At 36.7% G+C, this 15,496-nt stretch overlaps 1 protein-coding gene across 2 annotated transcripts in view; it reads right to left on the bottom strand.

Annotated features, from left to right (window-relative positions):
• Positions 1 to 10,190, bottom strand: part of Rab3c (RAB3C, member RAS oncogene family) — a 186,855-nt gene extending 176,665 nt beyond the window's left edge. Inside the window, exon 1 of one of the 2 annotated variants that reach the window (XM_057789970.1) lies at positions 9,842 to 10,190. In XM_057789970.1, coding sequence (XP_057645953.1) covers positions 9,842 to 9,859 — 18 coding nt within the window. In that variant the 5' untranslated portion in view covers positions 9,860 to 10,190. Of the gene's footprint in view, positions 1 to 9,052; positions 9,209 to 9,841 lie in introns of those variants that run through there. The other variant, XM_057789968.1, reaches the window with a different exon arrangement.
• Positions 10,191 to 15,496: the final 5,306 nt, after the last annotated feature.

Here is a 15,496-nt window from a genome sequence, read left to right as displayed (position 1 = left end):
CTGAGTGAAACGGGGAAATGTGATGTGAGAACAGACTACCCTTCTACACAGCAGGAGAGTGCACTTACTGAACTTCATATTCTCTAAACCAACACAGACTTAGGTGTTTCTGATCACAAAGACACATCCAGGGAACAGTGATGACTTGTACGGAGAGTTTGCAAACAGGAAACGCCACCTCCCCCCCCCCAACCCTCCCCAGGAGCTGTGCAACACTCTTCATGTTCTGGCAAACCTCGCCTAGCATCGGCCGTCAAAGGTAAAGTTGGCTCAAAGTCTATCAGTGTAACAAGAAGTTCTTTAACAATGAATGACATCCAACACCCTAATAGGATGGCAATTAGGTTGTGGATGTTGTTGTTGTTTAATTTTGGCACTGACATCCCTACAAATAAAGTCCTTGCATCAGTTACTAGATTTCTAGGAGATGCCGCTCCAGCATGTCTGCAGGTGCCCTTCATTAACAAGGTCCTTTGATATTTTGTCATGAGCCAGCTTAAGTTCTGGATCAGGATTTAGGATATGCAACTAAGCCACAGTCAGAACGAGAGTTTAAACTTCACAGGGCTACTTGGCCTATTAGCCTACCACACGTTCTGCAGCCCAAAGCTGTAAGGAGTCATGCCAACAGGGTTGTGTGTTCTACAGGCTGCCTTAAAAGAAAGCATGGTACAGGTGACTGCTACAAGTTATATGATTCTAAAACTGAAGCAATAAAGGCATCATGAATATAGAAAGTCTTTAATGTAATTGTGAATATTTAGTTGGAGACATAAGATTTACCTAGGAAGTGCCAGACCTAAGTTTAAAGGTTAATCTATCTTGTGTGTTGAAGTAAACCACAGGATGGGAGGGTATTTAGGATGAGGGCAGTGGCACCGGGGGACTATGTATATGCAGAAGAATTCTCCTGATGGCAGTAATTCGGCAATTTTTCTTTTCTCTTTTATTTTCTCACTCCTTCCTTCTTTTCTTTTTTTCTTCCTTTGCTTCTTTAGTTTTATTTTTCTTATTTTTTGAGAGAGTCTGATATGTTGCCCAGACTGGCTTTAAAGCCCTGGCTTCAAGGAGAGGAGTGGTGTGGGATTTCCCCTCTGTATACTATGAATACCATTGTGTAATAAAGAAGCTGCTTTGGGCCTATTGCAGTACAGAATAGGGCTGGCAGGAATTCCAAGCAGATAGAGAAAAGAGTAGGCAGTGTCAAGGAGAAGCCATGTAACCACTACAGGAGGCAGATGCTAGATGCCAGTCAGAACCTTACCGGTAGACCACAACCACATAGAGATACACAGATTAATAAAAATGGGTTAATTTAAGATATAAGAGTTAGCCAATAAGAAGCTTGAGCTAATAGGCCAAGCAATGTTGCAATAATACATTTTCTGTGTGATTTTTTTTTTTATTGGGGTGGCTGGGAAACAATTGAGTAGCACCCTTTGCCTACAGGGGTGGGGTCAGGGGAGGTGGTCTTTCTGCCTCAACTTCTGAAGTGAGGAATTAATTAGGAAGAATTTCTAAGACCATTTAGTTTAAAATATTGCTTTTCTTTTACTTTCTCTACTGCTTTCTGATTTATATCATCAATAAAATCCAGAAGGTCAAAAGTGTTCATCACAAATGTGTATTTTGTAAAACTTCAGAACAATGAAATAAATTCTGGTTCTGAAGATAGGAGACAGCTTTAATCTCATTAAGAACCAAAATTGGTGTGTTCAGTCTACAGCAGCATTTGAATGTCACTGGGGATTATCCACAGTAACTATGCAGATTTATTGGCATTTCTAAGTGCTAAGTTGTTTGAATATCCTAGAAATTTTATGGGGAGATAGAATTGAAACTTGAAAACATGGGTAAGAAGGCCGTTACCTATTAGACAGTGAGTCAGATTTAATAAACATCAATATTCACACTCAAAATTATTTATGAAGAATAATCAAAGTGGTAAGATTATTGTTTACATTTCTATAAAAAATTTTCTATAAGAAACTCAAACAATCATAATTCTTCTTGGTTTTTTCGAACAATACTATTAAACTCTTCTAATTCTCTAATCTCTCAACCCAAGAATGTTCATTTATCTTTAGTTCGTAACATAACATGTTTCTAGTTTAAATGGAGCCAATTGTGAGCCGAAATCGAACAATCCAATGACTGAAATGAATGACTCCTGTATTGGAATTAACCAGCACTATAGATCACAGCAGAGTCACTAAACTTGAGGATGAATCAGTAGAAATCATACAATGCAACAAAGAAAAAAATGAAAATGAAAATAAGCAGAACCTCTGCAGCTGCTGGGTCAGTATCAAAAGTCTAACATGTAACTGAAGGCTTAGAAGAACAAGGAGTAGAATGATGTTATACAATGAAGGCCGATGAGAAGCCAAGGACAATGGCACTAGGTTTCGATCCTAATACATGAACTGGCTTTGTGGGAGCCTAGCCTGTTTGGATGCTCACCTTCCTGGACATAGATAGAAGTGGGAGGACCTTGGACTTCCCGCAGGGCAGGGAATTTGGACTGCTCTTCAGGGTATCGAGAGGGAGGGGGAATGGAGTGGGAGGAGTGGGAGAGGAGTGGGGAGAGGGGGAGGGAAGTGAGGGGAGGGGGCAATGTGTGGGAGGAGGGGGAGGGAAACGGGAAACGGAGAGGAGGCGGAAATTTTAATTAAAAAAGAATAAAATAATATATATATATATATATATATATAAAGATACAATGACTAAATATTCTCTAACTTGTTGTAATGCATAAATGTCCATTTCTGATGAGGTCACTTCAATCCTATAAGTTGACAAACTATAATGGAAAAATATATACATATCAAAGCTAAAAAGAAATATATTCAATTCAAACAAAAGGAAACATGACATTTTATATATATATATATATATTACAATAATAAGAAGAGCAGATGGTTTCACAACATAATGGAGTCAGTAGACAATGAAATAATGTACTGAAATTCAGCACTGAAAGAAAGAAAAAATAAACATAAAGTTGATAGGAATTAAAAAATCCCATTCAAAAACTCAGGAAAAAATACCAAAACAAAAGAACCCATCATATAAAAAAAAGCCTGATCAAATGTGCTGACAGAGTCCATACTATAGGTAAAACTAAAGAGAGTTGAAAGGAATTAATACCACATAGACACTCAGATCAATGGGAGGAATACTAGACATGGTAAATAGATGGCAAGGAAGTGTGTGTGTGTGTTTAATGAAAAAACTACATGTTTAAAGCTAAAATTATAATAAGTGCAAGTGTAATATATATGAAACCATATCATGCAAATTCACTATAGAGTATTTGGGGATATTATACAAAGTCAAAGCTGATTGTTTAGCTTTGTATTGTGTAGTTTTTTGAATAAAGACTAAAAAAGTAAAAAGGACCACATTAAAAAAAAACATACAAAGGAATCGAAATACATAAGAAATTTAAGTAAAATGATGGTAAGAAAGGAATATCAGAGGAACAGAAAAACAAAGTATAAGACAAATAGCAAAATATTGCTTTAAATCCAACAACATAAATCATCACAATATATGAAATGATTCAAAATTATAATTAAGAGGCAGAGATTTTTCAAACTAGATACAAATGTGAGGCCCAAAAACACTGATGATATGACATGTAAGTATAAAAGCATAAAAGTTGAAAGCAACAGTATGAAAATACATGCATAGCATATAAATACCAGTAAAGCACAACATCTACATTAATTATAAACAGTAAGATAAGATATATTACCATAAATAAAGAAGGATATTGGACAAAAACAAATCAAGACATTCTTCAGGAGGACACAACAACAAGAAGTGTGTGTCTATTTAGTAAATTAGGTTCAGAATATATGAACACTAAAACCAAAATCAAAAAGGGCAAATCATTAATAACAATATTTCAAGTTTAGAAAATCTATATATCAACGACTGATATAATAAGTATATTTAAACTCAGTGAAGATGTAGAAGATCTTCATAACACCACTGATGACCAAACTAACATTTAGATACTACATTTTACAACTGCAACCCACATAAAGACAAAATGGTCAATATTAGATTTCATATTGATCTAAAAATAGGCTTATTTTTCTCAAAAGATTGAAATCTTAAAGAATATATTCTCTAAATGTGATATAAGTAAAATTTAATGAATCATCAATACCAATGTAAGATCCAGAAAATATATAAACCTATGGAAATTAAAGAAATTTGTAAATCCAAGTATTAAGACACTCTAAAAAGAGATCAAAGAATTTGAAATAATATACAATCAAATAATGCATTCAGAAACTTGTGAGTCAGCTCAGAGTAAATTCTTAGAGGAAGTTTTATCATTTTAAATGCTTATATTTACCAGCAGAAGAGAAATAATTAAAATCAGTGATGTAATTCTATCCTAAAAAGCTAAATTTCTACTAAAGTAAGTATAAGAAACATGAGTTTTTTAAAAGCCAAAATCAATAAAACACAAAAGAAGAGAAAAAAAAAACTGAAGGCGGTGGGCTGTTCTAAGCTACCATCGATAATTCTGAGAACTATGCAGTAAGAATAACAAGCAAAGCCAAAACCATGATCTGTAATGCCAGCATTGGAAGGCTGATAAAGAATTGTTACAAGCTCAAGGCTTGTCTGGGTTACATAGTGAGATCTGGGTCATTCCTGAGGTTCACAGTGATAATATACAAGTAGGAGATACATCTCATGACTTACTGGTCATGTGGGTGGTTTCAGGAAGCCTTGGAACAATGCAGGTGATAGAAAAAGTTCTTCCCTGTCTACAAGAACTTGGTGATAAGACCACTATTGCCGGCAACACCAAACTTAAGTCACAGGACTTAGAGGAATCAAGCTAATACTGACTGGGAAGTTCCCCCTGCTTGTTAGCTTTGATTATGCTTTTCAGGCTACTGGAGGAGAAAAGTCATTACCAATTTTATAAAACTTCAAGTCCTACAATCCACAGAACTGGTTGGGCAAGATAAGCCTATAGGTGTAATAATGGCATAAATGTTACAGAGGTAACCATTTCTTTCTTTTTCTTTCTTTCTTTCTTTCTTTCTTTCTTTCTTTCTTTCTTTCTTTCTTTCTTCCTTCCTTCCTTCCTTCCTTCCTTCCTTACTCCCCTTCCTTCCTTCCTTCCTTCCTTCCTTCCTTCCTTCCTTCCTTCCTTCCTTCTTTGACTTTCAGGCTTATTTCACTGAAGGTAACATGACTAGTACTGTACATCAGGCCATGAACCTGCAGTTAGGGAGCTCAGAGGCCCTAGAAGGGAGTCTACTACTATTTTTCTAAATAGGCATACTATCAAACTCCCCTCTAAATATTTATATCTATACCCATAGATTAGCACAACTCCCAGTTCTCATCTCAGAAATGACTAATAATAATAACTAAATAATGAACTAAATAATAAATCCAAGTTCTTGAACTTAAAAGAGTAGAAATGGGAACCCATCTTTGTAGTAACAAAGTTTATTTGCTCTTTATGCTAATTCTCTCTGCTCCCTATTTTTGAACAGATGATACTAAAGGAATGAGTAAAAAAAGAAATAGGGAAGACTGTCTCACCAGCATCAGCAAGAAATCTGTGAAGGATAGGAACTAACTGTCCATTGCAGAGGATGAAAAGAGTCAGGCATCCACACATAATAAAATGCAGAAATGTCACAACCATTCCATTGCCAATACAACAGTAATATCTGGACAATAAGTATTATTTGGCTTATGTATAACAGGCTTGTATTGAACACTGTCTTATTATGATCACCTCGGAATCATCTCTGGTCTATGTGTGCATTGTTTTCTTACTGTGGCTTATCTTTAGCCAGTTTTTTTCCAGTCTGTTCCAGTCCTTCAGCATGCATTTTTGTTTGAAGTTCCCTTATTTATAAGAAAGTTCTGCTTTTATCAGATAAAATTGAGAACAAGATAAATTCTAAATGTAAGAGACAATGGATCTCACTTTAGTCCTATAAGAGAAAATAAAACTACAGGAAATTACAAGAAAGACAGATAGTAGGACACTTTTAACATGAGGGCCTTTCCCAAATATTTAGTTTATGTAAACTTATTTTATAAACATAAAATAGAATGAATATATTTTTCTTTCTTCTCAACCAAATGAATGAGTAACTTTTTTTTTTCAACAGAATTCTTATCCTTCACACCATACATTTATACCTTCTGGAGAAACCAAAATAATAGAAGAAAGGACATGAACTTTCTAGATAGAATCAATCTGGCAGAATTTTAACTCTTCCATATTAGAGAAGTTATCTAATATTAATAAAATCCAGTTACCTTGCTTTTAAGTAGGTAATGGTGACTTGTACAATTTTCAAACTTATTTGTAAATATTTGGCTCAAATATAGCCATGCATATGAGGGTTTACACATATATACAGAGACAGTGACATCTGAATGCAAAGCTCAGTGGTTGACGCAGGCAAGCACTGAGTGGACTGGAGTTATTGTTTAGTCAGCTCCTGTATTAAATTTTCTCTCAAAGTCTTGCCCTCAATCATGAGCATTACTGTTCCCCATGTCGTTTGACCTCCAGGATTTATCGATATGTTGAATAAAAAGACTAACTGACTACCATCCACATTAATGCTCTCAACTTACCATGCTTACCAAATGTTATCCTTGATTAACTAATTAAGTAAGGTAGTCATTACTTATTATTGTGATAGTAGTCACTACAAGAAACAAGAAATTTCTTATTTTCTCTGTGGAGAAAAATGCTGTGGCAAATATTCTAGGATCAAAGACAATTCCAATGAACTCAACACAAAGCTATCTATATAAGAACATCAAATGCTTTGTGATGGATATTGTGTATTTTTCCGAAGAATTTTATTTCAGGAAAAAAAATCATAGTATTTAGGAAGCTAGCCAATAAAGCAAAAGCCCATTTTGTTCCAAATCAGCAACGGAACTAAATGCTCCAAAAAAGGCAAAAAAAAAAAAAAAATCTGAGATTAGGAAAATATAAAGTGAGCCTTCCCTTGTGACTCATCCTTCATAAGTAAAGAAATACTTCAGACATTTGTTTCAAGTGATTGCACAGCTTAATCTTTGAAATAAAAAAAGGAATATCCACTATTTCTAATGTTGCATCTTTGTGTTTCAAAGTCACGTGGAATTTGATACTAGTTTAGAAAAAGGGATCCTGAAAGAATAGTTGCTGGTTTAAAACAATCTAAATTATGTTTATTCTATTAATTACTAGACAATTTTAAAAATCTGAAAATGATAGAAATCACCTTAGCAATGATCTATTAAAATGAATCAAGGTGTGTGCTTGAATTAAATATACTTTTAACAAATCTGAATTCTTTAAAATGAATAAATTCACACTGGCTTTGGGGACGTTATGTTTTAAATTCCATATATAACCCAGTGAATTGAAACACATCACAAATAGGAAAGCATCTGTATCTCTCAGAAAATTGGTTCCATAGTACCTAATTTTTACAATAATTCACCATTAGAGATTTCATTGAAGTTCAGCTTTACAAAACCTAGCACATATCTGGTGGATATATACACAATAATTTAAAATATGTCCTAAAGCATTAATTTAATAGAATCTGCAACATTTCATTACCTTTTTGGATAGTCTAAGCAATACAGAAAAATAAAATCAATATACAATAGCTATTTTATTTGTCATTTGACAGAAATCAGTGGAGTCAACTTTAAATTCTAATTTACATTATTATTTTTTTATTTTTCAGTTTTGGAAAACTATAAGTTTAGGGGTCAGCACATAATATTTTGATATAAATGTATACAAAGCTAAGAGTGATAACCCAGTTTTAAAGACACCTGCCAATATTTACCTGCTATCAAATATGATTAAATCAGCTAGTTGGCTCTTAGCAACATCTCCAGTGAGGGAAATTATCATAAGCTATTATATCTTGATTGCAACAGTCTTTATTGTCTATCCACACTCATTTTGCATCGGGTCTATAATAAAAAGCTAAGTCACAAACAGAAACATCAGATGCCACACAAAGGTTCTACTTACTATTCCTGTGCACGAATTAAGTTTTCAATAATTCTTAAGGTAATTTGAGATCTTCCATTATACAATACTCCAGCAAATAATTAAATTCTATAATGCCTTCATCTAAATTTCCAGATAGGATTCCTTAGCACATGTAACAAAATAAACAAAAAGTAAATCAAAGCAGATGTATAAAGCCCTTGATTCAAGAAGAAAGCATGGGAAATATTTGAGACCGGATTGTCAAATATTTATGCTACTGAGTTTGCCAACAGTATGCAACTGAGTTTGGATTCCGAAGGGAGGCAACACATTCCAAATGAAGTGATCTCTTCTCCTCTCAACCCATTCATAAAACGCCTTTCTGTTATGCAACGGACTCACTCTGCTTAGTTAATGAACATAGACTTATATCTAGCATTAACCAGCTGTGCACAGAAAGGAGAAACAACATTGGTCTTTACTTAAAGGCATAACTTGGTGAGTAGCTCCAACAGAGATACTTTTCCTTTCTGAGGAGAGTAAGCCCAAGGATGTGATTAAAATGGGGAATCTGAGAGTGCAGGGAATGGCTACCTTACACAGGAATGCTGGCAGAAAGAGGGTCCTCGAAAGGGAGCTACTCAGTTAAGTAGACATATGTCAAGGATAGTAGGGCTCTGAGATAAAAGAGTAATTGTGTTTTCTCTTTTCCTTTGACACTGGGACTCTGATTTAAAAAAAAAATACAAAAAAGAGGACTTGGAAGACACACTGCTTCTCTTTCTAAACGAGTCTCACTTAATTCATGTGACTGAAAAATCTCCAGTTTACACCACTATCACGAACCAAGGACATCAAAACCAACAAGAGATGGTCTGTCCTGACTTTGTTAGCTCGGGTTTTCGTTTTGCACACTCAGTCTCCTTAAACCCGAAAAGATACTGAACAATCCTACCTATCTTTCGTGAAGACGGTCCCTGAGCGACGGGAAACCCTCTCTCTATTTCTCCCGAGACCACTCTTTCTTTGTAGACCCACCTGCATGGGCGCCTCGTGTCTCATTGTAGGCAAATATCCTTTCTCTCTTGCTAGGACAGCGCTGCTCCGGGCGTCTGGTCAAGCGTGCACAGCCCGCGCGCTCCCGGCAACACTCCAAACGCGTGGGGCTCTGTAGCCCGCTCCAAAATCAGCACCGGAGCTGTCCGCTCCTGACTCGGCACAGGCGTACTGGCCAGAACCCCTTGCGCTTCTGGGAGTTGTAGTCTAGTCTTTGGAGGCATCTGTGCAAACGGGAAAACTGTGAACTACAACCCCCAGAGATCCTGCACGCTTCCCTTGGGCTAGTCTCTACAGCTGCTCTCGGCAGCGGAGCCTCCCTTCTCCTTTCCAGTTACACCGGTTGTTACCGCTCTCAGCCTGCCAGACCATCATTTCCTCAGAGCACCGGCGAAAGAGACACCAGGTCATCCCAAACTAGAACCTCCTCTACTCAGTATCGCGTTTGGAAGCCATACTGTATCTTTCTGGCTAGGAAACGCTGCACTTTGTTCTAATTTCCAATGCAAACGGGCGTTTACCTTACCTCTATCCTGAACCCAAAAAGTTTATGCATATCCGGAGTGGAGTAGTTTTACAGTTTTATTCAGCAATCACGCGGGAAAACGACGATGGATGTCACGCATATAAGAAAAGCGGTTCATCGGCACAACCGCATTGAATAGATCTTCAATCAAGCAACGAACGAACACACACACACACACACACACCTCAAAGTACACGAAACCCATATTTTTGGCTGAGCACTCAAAGGCACCCCTTTCTATTTACCTTTCCATACAGCTCCATTGCAACCGGAGGTTCGGAGAGCCTCAAGTAAATCTTCCCTCTCACTACAAAGGAGGCGGAGGTCTTGTGCAGGCGACGGAGCACAATGGAAAGACTAGGAAGAAGGAGCGGTTTGCGGAGAGCGAATAAGGAAAGGAAGGGACAGCGGGCTCGGATGGGTGGCTTTCTTCTTTCAGAAAGGAGCCCAGGAGTCTTCTAATGACAGCTGCCGAGAAAGGGCTGTGAGTCTCCTAGGAAGTGCCAGGGGCGCCCACATCGGGCAGCCACTCCCGGAGCCCTCCTGGCATACACACCACCTGAGGGCTACAGAGCTGATAGGGCACTGGGTTATTTACCCAAAGCAAATCATACAAAATGAACACATTCATCACCAAAGCCCAGGAGCGACTTCACGGAATGAGATTGGAGAGCTCAATTAAGTTACCCGATCTTTTTCTCTAACGTGCAGTTCTCTTCCTTTATATCGCAATCGCTCTCTTCCTGGACCGGTTCATAACATGGCTTTCAAGTCTCTGAACTGACACTAGAGGCAGAGCCAAAGAAGAAACCCTCATGATATTCTCACGCAGTCAGGCAAAGGTTAATTTGAATCAGCTTTGAAGTTCATCTCATTAGATAGATCAGCAGAAAGGACGTTCTAGAGCTTAAATGTGCTGGAAACATTTTTCGAGGGCTAAAAATTAGCCTTCATATTCTCAGACCCCATGCCATAGATTCTACGGGGGACTCACATTTCCAACAGCATTGGCAAAAGGTCTTATATAAGTAATAAGTAATTCCTTTTCTGTAATTAGAGCAACACTGCTTTAAAAGGATTTATATGAAAGATTTTTTTTCTAAAGCACAAACCTCAGAATTTCCTTCTAAACGCCCAGTGTGGCAATAATGATGTAGTGTATACCTGATATAGTAAAACTGCTGGTGTCCTTAATCTTTTACCTCTGAAATCTGCCTTCTAATCCCTGATAAGTGAGAATACAAAGTGGTATCACCTAAATGAATATTTTCATAACAACCCAAAAGAACATTTAAAAATAATTACCTCTTAGATGAGTTATGTGATAACTAGAGTAATTTAACTTAAAAACTGAAAATAGGGCCAGTGTGTAAAGGTGTCTCCTGCCAAGCCTGATGATTTAAATCCTTGTGACACATACAATGGATGGAGAGATCAGGCTCCAGCAAGTTATCAAGCTATCCTAGGACTTTCACATGCAGTTCGGGGGGCTTGAAACCCCTCTCTCTCTCTCTCTTTCTCTCTCTCTCTCTCTCTCTCTCTCTCTCTCTCTCTCTCTCTCTCCCACACACACACTAAACAAACAAAAATAATAATGTATAATGAAAAAAATTCAATTTAGTCACTGCTTCATTGCTATGAAGAGACACCATGACCAATGCAATTCTTATATATTAAAAAAGTATTTAACTGGTGACTTGCTTACAATTTCATAGGGTTAGTCCATGATTATCAGGGCAGAAAGAAGGCAGGCATTGTGTTGGAACAGTGGCTGAAAGCTTTACATCCTGATCTGCTGTGGGATAACCCTTCTGTATGCTGTATGAATACATTCTCTACAAATATATGTTGCTCTCATTGGTTGATAATAATGTCACTTTGGCTGACTATAGCTTTGTGGGAAAGCCAAACTGAATACAGGGAGAAAGAAAGGTGGAGGTAGGGATGATGCCAGTCAACCACAGGAGCAGAAAGATGTAGTAGTCTACAGGTGAAGTCACGGCCATGTGGCATTGCTTAGATGAATAGAAATGGGTTCATTCAAAAGGAAGAACTAGTTAGCCTCCAAGTGATTACTTAAAAGTGGCTGCAGGATGGAGTGGGACAGAGAAACCACTGTTTATATATGGTACCTGTTATGAGGCATGAACCCACATAAGACTTAAAAAAGCTTTTAATAAGTTAAAAAAAAGTTCTAGACACATTTTTATTTGTAACAACCAATATCTTTTTGAAGAGAAAAGGGGGATATGATACAGAAATGATGAGAAAAATGGTAGATTATGGAATCTACTTTAATCCAAAAAAACAAGTGTTAATCTCAAAATATTTTACATTGGTATGGATTTTAGTTTTTTAACATAAATTTAAGGTTAATTTTGTGATACTATGTGGATATTTCTTGTTTAAGATATTGTGTTTATAAATCTGAATTTAAAATGTAATGACTAATTAAGAAATACAAATTTACACAAATACAATTACTCATCTACAGCATTCAAACTTACAGTCACATTAGTTAGGTTTTCTAGATATACAAAGATATATTTCAGATAGATAATCTTTAAACATTTCAAAGTCCTACAAAATACAGCTTTTAAAAATGTTTTAATAACTTAGACTTTTCATGACAGTGAATGACTACTGCTGACCTTTGTCAAGACAAGGTAGGACAGTCCTTCAAAATTTCCTGCTATCAGGAAAATCTGTCAGATATGCTAGGCCTACAGACCACAGACAGATGCCCCAATGTTAGAAACAACTGGATGCCTGAACAGTTGTCTGTATCACTTCTCACATCTTTTGGAAGTCACTTGCTTGTACTTCCTGCTTACTCAGGTGATATTATTTCCTTCTAGAGTCTTTGATATAGTTGAAGACTGAGAGTTATAATAGTTTTTTGTAGTTATGATAAAAAGATAAATTAGATACAGAACTTTAAACTCACCAAGTTATGATAGATAATATTTTCTTTAATTTTCTAAAATACAGATAGGCTAGATACTGTAACTACAATTCTTACTTGATAACTGTTTTTTGTCTGTATTTTTATTATGTTAAAGTTAGAAACCTTCCTTTTTGATCAGACAGAAAGGGGGATAACCCTTCTGTTTGTTGTGAATATATGCTACTCTCATTGGTTGAAAATAAAAACTGCTTTGGCCTGTAGTGAGGCAGAATATAGCTAGATGGGGAAGCCAAACTGAATACAGGGAGAAGAAGTCAAAGTCAGGGGAGATGCCAGTCAGTGACAGGAGCAGCAAGGTTTACTAGACCATAGGTAAAGCCACAACCACTTGACAATACTTAGATTAATAGAAATGGGTTAATTTAAAAGTAAGAACTAGTTAGTAATAAGCCTGAGTTATTTGGCTGAGCATTTTGTAATTAATATTAAACCTCTGATTGATTGTTTAAAAGTGACTGCACAATGGGGCAGGACAAAGAAACCTCCGTTTACACTTAACTGCAGTCAGTAGAAAGAGAAAAACACCATGTCTGGGCATGCACAGGTTTTTAAAACCTCAAAGCCCACATAACAGACTTCCTCCGATAAGATCCCATCTACTCTAAAAAGGTCACACCTAACTCTTTCAATCCTTCTCAAACAGTTCCACTAACTGGAAACCAAGCATTCACACATATGAGCTTATGAAGGCCATTCTCATTCAAACCACCACACCTAATAACAAAATAAATGGTAATTATCAATGTTCAATCATGACAGCTAGGTACCAGAAGGACTTCTGAAAACTTAAGACATATATAAAGGTATATATCTTTCTAGTACTTATTGTGTATATCACACATGCACATACATACGCACACATGGTGTGGGTGTTGAGATCAGAGCTTGATAATTGAGATCACTGCTTTTTACTACCATTTCTTTGTGAGATTAAGAACCTAGAACCACTAAAGATCTTTGCGAAGTTAATTCTGCCAGGAGTCTGCTAAAGGAAAACAAAGTGAACTGGAGCTGAGCATCTTTCTAAAGTCAAAGCACTTTGCTTTTGCTTGAAATAAAGATGTTATCAACAAGATTTATGCTGGGGTACCAAATGGCTGCTGGAGCTCCAGCTCTTATGTCTATAGTCTAGTCAAGAATGAAATGAAACCTGAGGAGCAATGCCCAAACTTTTATATACACTTCAGCACTTATATTCTGACATTTATTTTGTCAATCTCATGACAGCACTTGTTGCAAGGTAAGTTAGAAATGTCTATAGTCTAGGCATAGCTGTGCCATGCAGAAAAGTCAGGAAGTTTAAGTAGCAAAAAGAGAAAAATGGTCATTGATGGAACAGCTAGGACATTGGAGTGTCTATAATAATAAATGTACTGCTTCCACTCTTCTACATTTGTGCCAAAGTGTAAGTGTATAATATAAAATATACCCATTTCTGGAGATCTTCATAAGTTAACAGTCACGAAAGCCTTAAAATAAAAAAATTACTCAAAGTTAGAACATTGTGGTTCTTGTTTAGAATGACATAAAGGAGAAAGCCTTTTCCTCTTACATTTGAGTCTGAGGTTATGAGTCAGTACTAAATATGTTAAGGTGCTGGAGAGAAGGTTCAGCATGTACCTTTCATTGTTCTTTGTGCCCTTCCAATGGAACAGTGTTTGGTTCCTAGGACCCACATCTGGTTCTCACAACAACCTGTAGCTGTATTTCCAGGGGATCTGGTACTTTCTTCTGAGCTCTGTTAACACCTTTATGCACTTGGTGCACAGAAATGCACTCAAGGTGCACACACATGCATAGAAAACAAATAAAGAAGCCTTAAAAACACAAGTCTGTAAAAAGTTAAGAGAAGGAAAGAGACCACTTGATAATAACAGTGTGTAAAATGAGCACCTCACTATATTAGTGGGTAAGTCCCCAAGGACCACATAGACACCCGGAGGGATGAAGGGGATAAGAACACTTACAGTTTGCTTTAGATACACTTTTCTTTGTGCTCTCTCATATCACTACCCAGATTCTGAGATTTTTATATCCTAAAGCTTAATAGTATTCACTGTGTCATTTGTAAGGACGACAAATGGCATTGATGATATATTATCCATTTTATATATTGTTGTTATCATTCCAGATTTCATATCAGTTCTGTTGTTTAATCTTTCTGTTAAAAAACAGCTCAGAGCTAAGTTATTAATAGCAATGCTACTAGTTATATAAGAAATCACACAGACATTTTATTGGTACAATTTTCATGACATCCCAGTTAAGATTCATGTGGTGTGGGATGCACTTCTGTATATGTGTTGTTTTTATTGGCTAATGAATAAAGAAGCTGCTTGGGCCTATGACAGGACAGAATAGAGCTAGGAGGGAAAACTAAACTGAATGCTGGGAGAAAGAAGGTGGAGGAGCCTACCAAAACTTTACCTTGTGGTGATGCACAGATTGATGGAGATTGGGTTAGCTTAGGATATACAAACTAGCTAGAAACCCTGTCTCGAAAAACCAAAAAGAAAAAACAAAAAACAAACAACAACAACAACAACAACAAAAAAGAACTAGTTAGAAATACACTTAAACTATTGCCCAAACAGTATTGTAAATAATATAGTTTCTGTGTTATTATTTTGGGTCTGAACAGCTGGGAACGAATGAGTAACCTCTGATTACATTTATACTTAAAACTGAAGTTGCTGAGGCTTGCAATAAGTTGCAAACACTCCTTAGAATTTGCTGCCTCACTCACACAAAATCTCTGGCTCAAATCCACAGCCCATGCCCAACTGAGTGAGAGATTTTTTAGTTCTGGGTACCATTACTTCTGTCTGTCTGGACATACTGAGCTGACTTTGATTCTAACCTTATAACCAAGCCATGAAATGCTATTGATTCTCTCAGGTTCTCTTTAGAAGAAGTTAAATATCCCCATGGC

This window comes from Chionomys nivalis, chromosome 15 (genome assembly GCF_950005125.1).
Source record: "Chionomys nivalis chromosome 15, mChiNiv1.1, whole genome shotgun sequence".
Classification (NCBI taxonomy): Eukaryota; Metazoa; Chordata; class Mammalia; order Rodentia; family Cricetidae; genus Chionomys; species Chionomys nivalis.
Note: the sequence above shows the minus strand (reverse complement) of the source record. Positions and strands in the feature narration are given on the sequence as shown.